Below are 12,383 nucleotides of genomic sequence, written 5' to 3'. Positions count from 1 at the left end.
GGGCCGGGGTGGCGTGGCACCTGTGTTTGTGCCAGCAGGTGGTACTGGTTCTAGCGCTAGGAGCAGCTTAGGCAGACACAGGTGAGGTTAGAGTTTTGGAGATGTTGATTTCTTTTCTTTTTTTGCGGTATGTGGGCCTCTCACTGTTCTGGCCTCTCCCATTGCAGAGCACAGGCTCCGGACGCACAGGCTCAGCGGCCATGGCTCACGGGCCCAGCCACTCCGCGGCATGTGGGATCTTCCCGGACCGGGGCACAAACCCACGTCCCCTGCATTGGCAGGCGGACGCTCAACCACTGCACCACCAGGGAAGCCCTGGAGATGTTGAATTATTGATGTCTGCAAGGACTCCTGGTGTCTCGCCTTCTCTCACACTTAATTTGCTTTTCTCTTTCCTTTTCTTGCACAACTTGATTTCAGACTTATTCTAACACCTCGTTTATCCACCTCTGTTTCCCATTGAACCCCCATTACCTGGCTCGTCTGCCTGAAATTACCAGTTTTTTCTCGTCGGTGTCCTGCTGGCATCCTTGTTCTCCAGGCCGAGCTCTAACGTGCCCATTTGCACCCTGCTCGTGCAATCTAGTTCTGCTTCTCTTGCCATGTTTCCCCCTATATGCTAGCTCTGTGACTTGGCGTAATGATTTTGCTTCTCTGAACTTCCATTTCCTAATCTGTAAAATGTAATATCTACCTCATGGGGCTGTGAAATGAAGTGAAATTTTAAATGTAAGACATGTTGATTCTTGGTGCATAGTAGGTATTCAGTAAACAAGCGTATATGTACACAGACACACTACTGAAAACTGTTTCAAGAGGAATATCTGTGTACAGAGAGTAAAGAAGAAAATTAGAAGGCAAGACATGCTTAGAACCTTAAATGACTGGCCAGATGGCACAATGAAAAACTCTTTTTTTTTCATAAAACTTATTTCAAATTCAAAATAGGAATTTTGGAACACAGAGATATGAACAGTGGATTATCGCAGTTCAGAAAGCGTGCATGGTGTTTCAGATGCCAAAGATGAAGAGAGCAGGATTTGTAAAGCACTGTTTTTCTACACATCGCCTTTGTGGGTATGTGGCTTCTTTGGAAAAGCATATTTCAGTTGTGTCACCTACTGGGAGCTGCACTGTTGCAGCTGAGAGAGCATCAGTTAGGAACTTGCCAGGTGGTTCTTATGAAGCAAACTCCAAAAGTTATCCCATTCAGAGTCTTCTTTGCTCTCTGAAACCTAGCACTAGAGGCAACGGGACAGAAACAAAGGCCGAGGTTGTATGTTGTGCCTCAGCATTCCCATAATTGGCATAATTGGAAAACACTGGGTGGTGATGCACATTATTGTAGATACGTGACCAGTGACAGCCATCTTTAAAGTTCAGTAGGTGGGTTGTGTTGCCATATCCTGAAGCACATGTCTTCCTGCTTTTGGTCAAGCCACATGCTGAGAAATCCAGAGTCTCTGGTTGCTGGCTAATCAAGAAGGTAAGCAACAACAACCATCATTGCCTCTGCTTGTCGTGCCATTGAAAATATTTTAAAATGCACTCAGTCAGTATGAATTTGTAGAATTTTAATGAATTTAATTGACTATCTGGTGTAAGTGGTCAGCACCATCATTCTGAACAGGTGCCATTACAATTCATTGATGGCTTTGGATGTATAAAAAGGTTGTTGAATGTCTGAATTACATTTTTGTGTGATTTAATCTTTGACATGCATTTTTCTTGGAATTTTCTTTCTCTTCTAAGGTAGAATTCTAGAATCCAAAGTGATCTTAATTAATTAGAGTCTAGCTAATTGAGGGTTTTTTTTTATAGTGTGGTTCTAAGGTTTTATTATAATACTGTTAGAGACCATTCATCTTAAAAAAAAACTAAGTTGGAATAGATTTGAGACGTTTATTATTAAAATTAATTCTGTGTTAATTACAGCAAATTGAACTGGAGTACAGCGAATGCACTAGGCATTAGAAACATACTGAAACTGTTTTCACTTTCAACAGAGATACAGTGATGCCCTCATTATCAATGAGCATGCTTGAATGAAAGATGCTCTGGATTACTTAAAAGACTTCTTCAGAAATGTCCAAGCAGAAGGATTTGATGAGATTGAGCAAGGTGTCACTCAGAGATTTGAAGGTGGGTGGCGTTTCCAGGAGAGGAAGCCAGTGGAGCCTGGAGACTCCAAGGGCAGCCTACACATATTGTGTCACGCTTGGCGACACGTGGTTATGCTCAGGGACTTGTCCTGGGCTTAAGAAGGTATTATACATGTCAGGACTATGATGCTTCAGGGAAATCTGGCGCTTATGAAAAGAATCTGCTGCTTATACTATTTCTTGTTTTGAAGAAGGAAAAAATAATAGGATTTGCAAAGGATACATCCCATCGAAATAGTCAATTGATAGTAGCATTTTTTGGTTTAATTTTAGTAATTTTATAAAGGTTTAAAAACTTTTTAAAAAGTGTTTTAATGATATTAAGACTGTAATTATATATATGTCTTTATAAAAAAGAAAACCAACATGGCTTATAATCCAGCTGCCTTCATATTAAGAAAAATATAGGAAAATATTAACTGAAAAATCTCTCTTCTTCCTCTCTCAAATGCTTTTCCCAAAGGTAATTACTGTTAATTTTTTTTGCCTACCAAAGTATTAACTATACATATGTGTGCTGCTAAACACTGAACAACCAGATTTCTGGGGGAAAAAATGCATGCATTTATCAGTATATTTAATGTATGCATTAAATTGATGGTTATTCCTCATAAAATTCTGGTCAGAGATTGGGAGATAAACTGTTTGAACTATAGCTAAAGGTCACAGTGTGTTCTACATTGCTAGAATTTATAAACCTTTTGTAAAATGTTCCCCTTTTGCAGAGAAGCTGCAGAAACTATGTATTTCCATGGAATGTATGTACATTCCAAAGAATGTATTTCCATGGATCCCAGCAATGAGAACCCTAAACTCAAAGATCTCTGCTTCATCTTGCAAGAAGAGTACCACTTAAGCCCAGAGACCAGAATCATCCTCTTTGTGAAAACCAGAGCACTCGTGGATGTAAGCTTCTTGCTCTTTGTGGATAACAAATTGGCCCAGTACCATTTTATTGAAAAGATCGTCCTTTCCTCATTGCTTTGCAATCAAGCATCCATATATGTGTGGGTCTGTTTCTGGGCTCTTTATTCTATTCTGATTTTCTGTTTGTTTATCCTTACACTAATACCTCACTGTCTCAATCACTCTGATTTATAGTAAGTTTTAATACCCATAGAGAAAGCACTTCATACTTTTTAATTATTTTCATCAATTTAAATTGTATGGGTACCTACTGGTACCTCACTAGGGTTTTAATTTGCATTTCACTAATGACTAATACGGTTGAGCATTTCTTCATACACTTATTAGCCATTCATATATCTCCTTTGCTGAAGTATCTGTTCACATCTTTTGCCCATTTAAAAATGGGGTTTGATTGGGATAATTATCATATTATTGTTGAGTTTTTGAGAGTTCTTTTTCTGACAAAAATGTCCTCTGTCAGAAATGTGATTTGCCAATATTTTCTTCTGATCTTTTCATTCTCTTAACAGTATCTCTTACAGAATGAAAGTTTTAACTTTTGACAGAGTCCAGTTTATCAATTTTTTCTTTTTGTGGATTGTGCTTTTGCTATTGTGTCTAAGAAACCTTTGCTTACCCAAGAGCACAAAGATTTTTTCTATGTTGTCTTCTAGAAGTTTTATAGATTTACATTTTATATTTAAGTCTACAGTCCATTTTGAGGTGTGGGTTGAGATTTTTTTTTTCTTTTAGCATGTGGGCATCCAATTGTTTCAGCATATATGATGAAAAGACTATCCTTTCTCCATTGAATTGCCTTTGTAACTTAAAAAAAAAAAATCAGTTGACTGTATTTATGTGGGTCTATTTCTAGATTCTCTATTCTGTTCCATTCATTTATACATCTATTCTTGCACCCATCCTACACTGTCTTGATTACTGTAACTTTATAGTAAGTCTTTAAATCTGGTAGTATGAGTCTTCCAACTTTTTAATTCTTTTCAAAATTATTTTAGCTATCTTTCTTTACCTTTCCATTTTTATTTTAGAATCAGCTCATCCACGTCTACAAGAAAGTCTGCTGGAATTTCATTTGGGGTTGCATTGAATCTATAGATAAAACTGGGGAGAAATGACACTGTAACAATATTGAGTCTTCCAGTCCATGACCACAGTATATCTCTTCATTTATAGAGGGCTTCTGTATTAGTTATCTAGTGCTGATAACAGATTACCCCAAAACTTAGTAGCTGGAACCAACAGACATCTGTCATCTTTTAATATGTACAGGTCAGGAATCTGGAAACAACTGGGTATTTCTGTCTCAGGGTGTCTCATGAGGCTGCAGTCAGGGTGCTGGCCATGGCTGCAGTTATCTCAAGGCTTGACTCAGAGGACCAGCTTCCAACCTTACCGTGTGGCTTTTGGCAGAAGATGTGCTTAGCTCACTCATGGGCGCCTCTCCACAGGCTGGCCTCGCAACATGGCCTCTGGCTTCCTCTAGAGTGAGTGACCAAGAGAGGTTGAGGGAGAGCACCTAATATGGAGGTCACAGTCATTTTATAGCTTCAACTTGGAAGTGACTCCTCTCAGGTCTGCCATATTTTGTCCATTAGAAGCAAGTCGATAAGACACACTGCTATATTTAAAATAGATAACCAACAAGGACCCTGTATAGCATAGGGAACTCTGCTCAATATTCTGTAATAACCTAAATGGGAAAAGAATTTGAAAAAGAATAGATACGTGTATATGTATAACTGAATCAGTTTGCTGTATACCTGAAAGTGACAACATTGTTAATCAACGATACTCCAATATAAAATAAAAATTTAAAAAAAAGAAGCAAGTCAGTAAGTTCAGTTGATTAAACAGGATCTGAATACCAGCCGGTGGAAATCACTCAGGGCTACCTTAGAGGCCACCTGTCACATATTCTTTGGTTTCTTTTAGCAGTGTTTTGTCGTTTTCAGCATACAGATTCTGCACATATTTTGTTAGACTTATACCTAAGTATTAATGCTATTATAAACGGTACTTCTAATTGTTTGTTGCTGGTATATAGAAATACAACTGATGTCTGTATATGGATCTTGTGTCCTGAGATCTTGCTAAATTTACTTATTAGTTCTACATACCCACTATTCTGAAACTTGCCTTTTTCACTTAAAAAATATCTAAGAGATTAAACCATATCAGATTACAAAGATCTATACCATTATAGTTAATTATTGCATAGACTTCAATTACAAGACGCTTTTTTCCCTCAGGTTTATTAGTCTGAAAACTACTTAAGTATACTTGTCTGTATACTTTTTTTTTAATTGAAGTATAGTTAATTTACAATGTTGTATTTATTTCTGCTGTACAACAGAGTGATCCAGTTATACATATACATGCATTCTTTTTAATATTCTTTTCCATCACGGTTTACTTTAAGTTTTTTGCATATATTCAATATTGAATTAATACAGATAGTACACAAATAGTATCCAACTGATAATTGTTTTGTATTTTCAGGCTTTAAAGAAATGGATTGAAGAAAATCCTAAGCTCAGCTTTCTCAAACCTAGCATATTGACTGGACGTGGCAGAACAAATCAGAAAATAGGTATTTATATATAGTGGATTAGATTTAGTATACTATATATATATAAGAACATGTATAATATATTTGAATTCTTTCTTATTGCTTGTATAAGTCAGGGTTCAACCAGAGAAGCAAAACCAGTAGGAGATTATACATACATACGTATATACGTACATATATATATATATTGAAACATATATATGTTGTACACAGACACAAACACAGGGATTTATTACAAGGAATTGACAAAGACACTTGGACTGGCAAAGCAAGTCTGAAGTCCATAGGGCAGGTGCAGGACCAGGTGGAACCCCACAGGCATGAGCTGTTTGGAGTCTCTGAGCTCAGGGATCATCACCTAAGCTCTCTTTTAAAGGGCTGACTTGATTAGGTCAGGCCCACCTGGGATGAAGTCCCTTTTTTTTTTTTTTTCTTGCGTTATGCGGGCCTCTCACTGTTGTGGCCTCTCCCATTTGCGGAGCACAGGCTCCGGACGCGCAGGCTCAGTGGCCATGGCTCACGGGCCCAGCCGCTCCGCGGCATGTGGGATCTTCCCGAAACGGGGCACGAACCCGCGTCTTCTGCATCGGCAGGCGGACTCTCAAGCACTGCGCCACCAGGGAAGCCCTGAAGTCCCTTTTGAGTAACAATGTCAACTGATTTAAGAACGTAAATTACATCTGCAAATTCCCTTCACAGAAGCACCTAGGTGAATATCTAGGGACTGCAGTTCAGCCTAACTAAGTGGACACATCAAAAAGCCATCACAGTGCTCAAATGCCAGAAATTTGTAGACTTTGCCTCCTTCCATAAGTCCTATAGACAAAACCAAAGTTTTTCTTTTAATATTGTTTGAGTATGTTACTCTCTTGCTCAAATTCTCAGCCAATAGATTAAGATTAACTGGAAACAGAAATATTCTCTATTTTATTGTTATTCTTTAAACTATAGATACTTTATAAAATATTATATATTTTGTAATTTTTTAAAAAGTCCTAGAGATAATCCTGAAATCTAGGTAGGGGGGTTAAAGGATGAAAGGCTGGGCTTCCCTGGTGGCGTAGTTGTTGAGAGTCCGCCTGCCGATGCAGGGGACACGGGTTCGTGCCCTGGTCCGGGAAGATCCCACATGCCACAGAGCGGCTGGGCCCGTGAGCCATGGCCGATAAGCCTGCGCATCCGGATCCTGTGCTCCGCAATGGGAGAGGCCACAACAGTGAGAGGCCCACGTACAGCAAAAAAAAAAAAAAAAAAAAAAAGGATGAAAGGTTGCCTCTGTTGTCACCCAGGAGGATTCTAGGTGGCCGGTCCTCATCCTGACATTCTCACAGCCGTGCTCCCCATGCCTCAGTGACCGGCAATGACAGGTCCTTACTGTATCTCTTATTTAGTGTTACTTATAATAAGCAGTCCCCTTGCTGCCAGTCCTTGGTCGTCACCCTTGCACTTTCCCCTTATGCAAAATTTAAACTTCATGAATCTAAAAAGTAAAGTCAGATTTTGAAAAGTTGGCTTACCAAACGAAGTCCAACACCTCATTACTGTGGTTGGAATTCAGAGTTCTCTGCCATATGACTCCAGCATGAGTCTAATTTGATTTTCAAACTTTGTTATTCCTCCACACATAAGCACCCGGAAACTATTTTCATACTTGTTTGTTCGTCCGTCCCTCCATTCATCCGTCCGTCCGTCCGTCCATTCTTCCACCCGCATTCATTTAGAACTTAACTCTGTTCCAGTCACTGTGTATCTGCCAAGCAGCGTTCCCCTCCTCCTAAGACTAGACCACCAGGGAGGGGTATCCCTCCTCCAGACCCCGCAGCACCCAGTTCTGCCCCCATTTCATTGCTCATCACATTGAATTGTAGTTTTCTATTTACATCCTTCTTCCACAAACTAGGAGCTCCTTGTAGATAAAAATGAACCTTTTCACCATTCCAGCCTTATCTGACAGACCATAACTGCTGAATGAATATTTGATGAACAAATGGATAAGTTCAGAAATTAGTGAGGTATGGTGTCTGTCTTGGGCATGTTCATTGTTCAGTAGAAATGATGGTGGAAAGAAATTGTTTTGGCCTCAACAAAATATATCTCAAGATTTTCGCTTTCAATATACTAGGGAAAAAATGGAACTTTTGTAAATTCAGGACTTCCCTGGTGGAGCAGTGGTTAAGAATACGCCTGCCAGTGCAGGGGACATGGGTTCGAGCCCTGGTCCGGGAAGATCCCACGTGCCGCGCAGCAACTAAGCCTGTGCAACTAAGCCACGACTACTGAAGCCCGCGTGCCTGGAGCCCATGCTTTAATATAAGAGAAGCCCCCGCAATGAGAAGATGTACACCACAACGAAGAGTAGCCCCTGCTCACCACAACTAGAGAAAGCCCACACGCAGCAACGAAGACCCAACGCAGCCAAAAATAAAAAATATATATATATATATAAATTCTATTAACTCTGAGGTGGAGACCACTGAAATTCTTTCCTTCTCAGTGTATCAGTGGCTTGGAACTGCATACTGCTGGATCCTAGAATTAAATTCAAAGCCCAATTCTGCTGCTAGCTAGCTGTCAGTTTACCATACCTCCAAAACGTCAAGATCTTCACCTATAACAAAGGGGAATCATAACGTTTGCCACATCAACCTAAAAGGGCCTTGTGAAATTCCAGTGAGTAAGTAGATGTGAAACGGTCTTGTTAGCTGAAATCTGTTGTGTGTGTGCAAATGTGCTAAAATTAGCTGTTAATATTTTTGCAAAAAAAATCAATATTTTTTTGATATACCATGACGAAAGCCACACAGCTAGTAGTTGCCACAGCTGGGATTTTAGGTCAGGCAGACTTGTGGCAGAGTCCAAGTTGTTGGACCCCACCTTAAATATCCTCTCAAAAACAAGGACAGGGATAAGCCCTATTGCTAAGGGTTGTTGTAAGATCATGAATGTAAAGCACTTACCACAGTACCTGGCATGTCGTAAGCATTCCATAATTAATAGCTATTTTTTCAAGGGTAAAGTTCCCTCTTGGTGAGTTATACCTGCCTTCTGACTCTGACACAGGAATGACCCTCCCAGTACAGAAGTGTGTATTGGATGCATTCAGAACCGACGGAGATAACAAGATTCTGATTGTCACCTCAGTTGCTGATGAAGGCATTGACATTGCTCAGTGCAATCTGGTCCTCCTATATGAGTATGTGGGCAATGTCACCAAAATGATCCAAACCAGAGGTAAGAAAAGCTTTCATACCATTACTAAAAGGCTGCCATTTTATCTGATTTGTGAATGTGTCTGTCATTCCAGCCTTTCTCCTTTACTGTGACCAATGGCACAGTGGACCCTGGTATCATTGGCCCTAAAGGTGGCTTACTTGGTCAGGACTGGGTGGCTACAGTTTTGTCCACTAACATATACTCCATTTTGGTTCTTGTTCACAATGAATACTGATTACTTGACAGACATTGGCTGACATATTTATTGAAGGATAATTCCAACTTTGATTGACGCTTTGGCAGTCACATGTGGACCTTTTCTGGTTGTGCTTAGGTGCTGGTGGGCTCCCTGTATTCTAGAAGAGACACTCCAAGGAGTTGTGTCCCACTTGAACTAGACAGTCTCCTAACTGGTCTCTCTTACTTTTTCTAATTTTCATAACAACGGCTGCCACATCTTTTTTCCAGATAAACAGCTCTGAGCATGTCCCTTGCCTGTTTAGAAACTCCAGTGTTTCCCCAATTTTCTTGATGTTAAAACATTTTCAAAATCCAGCACCCACTTATCTTTCCAACCTTATTCCCCATTCTTCCATTTTATTCATTAGCCACTTTAGACTGCCTGACTTTATCATTTCTTCCTTTTTGAAGGAATTGTACGAGTACTGCTTCTGCTGACCTTTGTTTTTCCTCTTCTCCTGCCTCCACATCACCTGTCCCTAATTCTCCCAGCTGGCAATAATCTCTAATTTGAATGCCCATGACCCTTTTATCCATCTTTCTTTTTTTTAAAAAAAAATATTTATTTAGCTGTGCCAGGTCTTAATTGTGGCATGCAGGATCTAGTTCCCTGACCAGGGATCGAACCCTGGCCACCTGCATTGGGAGCATGGAGTCTTACCCACTGGACCACCAGGGAGGTCCCTATCCATCTTTCTTTTTTTTATAAATTTATTTATTGGCTGTGTTGGGTCTTCGTTGCTGTGCTTGGGCTTTCTCTAGTTGCGGTGAGCGGGGGCTACTCTTCCTTGTGGTGCACGGGCTTTTCATTGTCGTGGCTTCTCTTGTTGCAGAGCACGGGCTTTAGGTGCGCAGGCTTCAGTAGTTGTGGCATGTGGGCTCAGTAATTGTGGCTTGCGGGCTCTCAGGCTCAGTAGTTGTGGCACATGGGCTTAGTTGCTCTGTGGCATGTGGGATCTTCCCGGGCCAGGGCTTGAACCCATGTCCCTTGCATTAGCAGGCAGATTCTTAACCACTGTGCCACCAGGGAAGCCCTCCCTATCCATCTTTCTTATAGCAGTTATCATTTTCCACCTATATTCTGGTGGTTGTGAACATATCTTATTTCCCCATTTCCCCGTCTGTTTATTATTCATCTTTGGGGCCCTCACCATGTCATCCTGAGGGTTCATGCCAGATTGTCTTTAAGCAGTATTTCTAATAATGTGCCTGTCCAGTCACACTGTACCATGGAGACCCCGAGGAGGCCTGCCTAAGGTGGGCTCCTTGTTTATCCGAATGTTTAATGTGCAGGTGCACACCTGAGTTTGACTTCACACCCTACCAGCTCAGCTTTTCTAGAAAGTGAACCAAAGTTGGGATTCAGTGAACCAAAGTTGAATTTTAGGAATACCCCTATTTCTCTCATATTCTCAGATTTATCAGAGTTTTAAGTCAAAGACACCAAATAAAATAGTTATTTTCTAATAGGCAGAGGAAGAGCAAGAGGGAGCAAGTGCTTCCTTCTGACTAGTAATGCTGATGTAATCGAAAAAGAAAAAATAAACATATGCAAAGAAAAAATGATGAATGACTCCATTTTAAGCCTGCAGATGTGAGATGAAGCAGTATTTAAAGAAAAGGTAAGTCTTTGTATCTGTGTTATTCTTTCAGAATCTGACTGTAAGTCACAAACAGTCCCTGTTTGTGAGCATGGCTGGTACCTGTTATCGTATTGCTCTGTTATTTTACTTTACTATTCCATTCCATTCCCCGCACTGTGCGGCTTGTGGGATCTTAGCTCCCTGACCTGGGATTGAACTGTGCCCTTGGCAGTGGAGTCCTAACCACTGAACTGCCAGGGAATTCCCTGAGTGTTATTTTATTTTACTTTAAAAAAATTTTTTTAACATTTCTATTTATTTATTTATTTAGGCTGCGTTGGGTCTTCATTGCTGCGCGCGGGCTTTCCTTAGTTGCAGCGAGCAGGGACTACTCTTTGTTGCGGTGTGCGGGCTTCTCATTGCGGTGGCTTCTCTTGTTGTGGAGCATGGGCTCTAGGCACATGGGCTTCAGTAGTTGCAGCACACAGGCTTCAATAGTTGTGGTGCACGGGTTTCAGTAGTTGTGGCACGTGGGCTCAGTTGTGGCTTGCGGGCTCTAGAGTGCAGGCTCAGTAGTTGTGGTGCATGGGGTTAGTTGCTCCGCTGCATGTGGGATCTTCCTGGACCAGGAATCGAACCCATGTCCCCTGCGTTGCAGGAGGATTCTTATCCACTGTGCCAACAGGGAAGTCACTGTGAAGGATTTTTAAAGTTTTACCAACTACTAAAGTAGAAAGCATGGTTCACATCACTATTTTATGGACATCTTTAGTGCTTTTATGGGCATCTTTTTTTTTTTATTATATGAATATCTGGCTATATATTTTTTCAACATCTTTATTGGGGTATAATTGCTTTACAATGGTGTGTTAGTTTCTGCTTTATAACAGTGAATCAGTTACACATATACATATGTTCCCATATCTCTTCCCTCTTGCGTCTCCCTCCCTCCCACCCTCCCTATCCCACCTCTCCAGGCAGTCACAAAGCACTGAGCTGATATCCCTGTGCTCTGTGGCTGCTTCCCACTAGCTATCTACCTTACGTTTGGTAGTGTATATATGTCCATGCCTATCTCTTGCTTTGTCACAGCTCACCCTTCCCCTTCCCCATATCCTCAAGTCCATTCTCCAGTAGTGTCTTTATTCCTCTTACCCCTAGGTTCTTCATGACATTTTTTTTCTTAAATTCCATATATATGTGTTAGCATACGGTATTTGCCTTTCTCTTTCTGACTTACTTCACTCTGTATGACAGACTCTAGGTCTATCCACCTCATTACAAATAGCTCAATTTCGTTTCTTTTTAAGGCTGAGTAATATTCCATTGTATATATGTACCACATCTTCTTTATCCATTCATCCGATGATGGGCACTTGGGTTGTTTCCATCTCCGGGCTATTGTAAATAGAGCTGCAATGAACATTTTGGGACGTGACTCTTTTTGAATTATGGTTTTCTTAGGGTATATGCCCAGTAGTGGGATTGCTGGATCATATGGTAGTTCTATTTGTAGTTTCTTAAGGAACATCTATACTGTTCTCCATAGTGGCTGAACCAATTCACATTCCCACCAGCAGTGCAAGAGTGTTCCCTGTTCTCCACACCCTCTCCAGCATTTATTGTTTGTAGATTTTTTGATGATGGCCATTCTCACTGGTGTGAGATGATATCTCATTGTAGTTT

The 12,383-nt window shown here is 40.7% G+C and overlaps 1 protein-coding gene across 1 annotated transcript in view; it reads left to right on the top strand.

The window, feature by feature from the left end:
• The window catches only part of RIGI (RNA sensor RIG-I), a 49,835-nt gene that overhangs the window by 30,261 nt on the left and 7,191 nt on the right, over nucleotides 1-12,383 (top strand). Inside the window, 8 exon segments of the mRNA XM_007472300.1 lie at nucleotides 924-1,019; nucleotides 1,022-1,077; nucleotides 2,007-2,142; nucleotides 2,888-2,905; nucleotides 2,938-3,068; nucleotides 5,592-5,682; nucleotides 8,722-8,892; nucleotides 10,585-10,736. Of these exon segments, the coding sequence (XP_007472362.1) occupies nucleotides 924-1,019; nucleotides 1,022-1,077; nucleotides 2,007-2,142; nucleotides 2,888-2,905; nucleotides 2,938-3,068; nucleotides 5,592-5,682; nucleotides 8,722-8,892; nucleotides 10,585-10,736 (851 nt within the window).

The sequence above is a fragment of the Lipotes vexillifer genome, unplaced genomic scaffold, assembly GCF_000442215.2.
Source record: "Lipotes vexillifer unplaced genomic scaffold, Lipotes_vexillifer_v1.1 scaffold110, whole genome shotgun sequence".
NCBI classification, from domain to species: Eukaryota; Metazoa; Chordata; class Mammalia; order Artiodactyla; family Lipotidae; genus Lipotes; species Lipotes vexillifer.
This window is presented reverse-complemented; position numbering and strand designations above follow the sequence as displayed.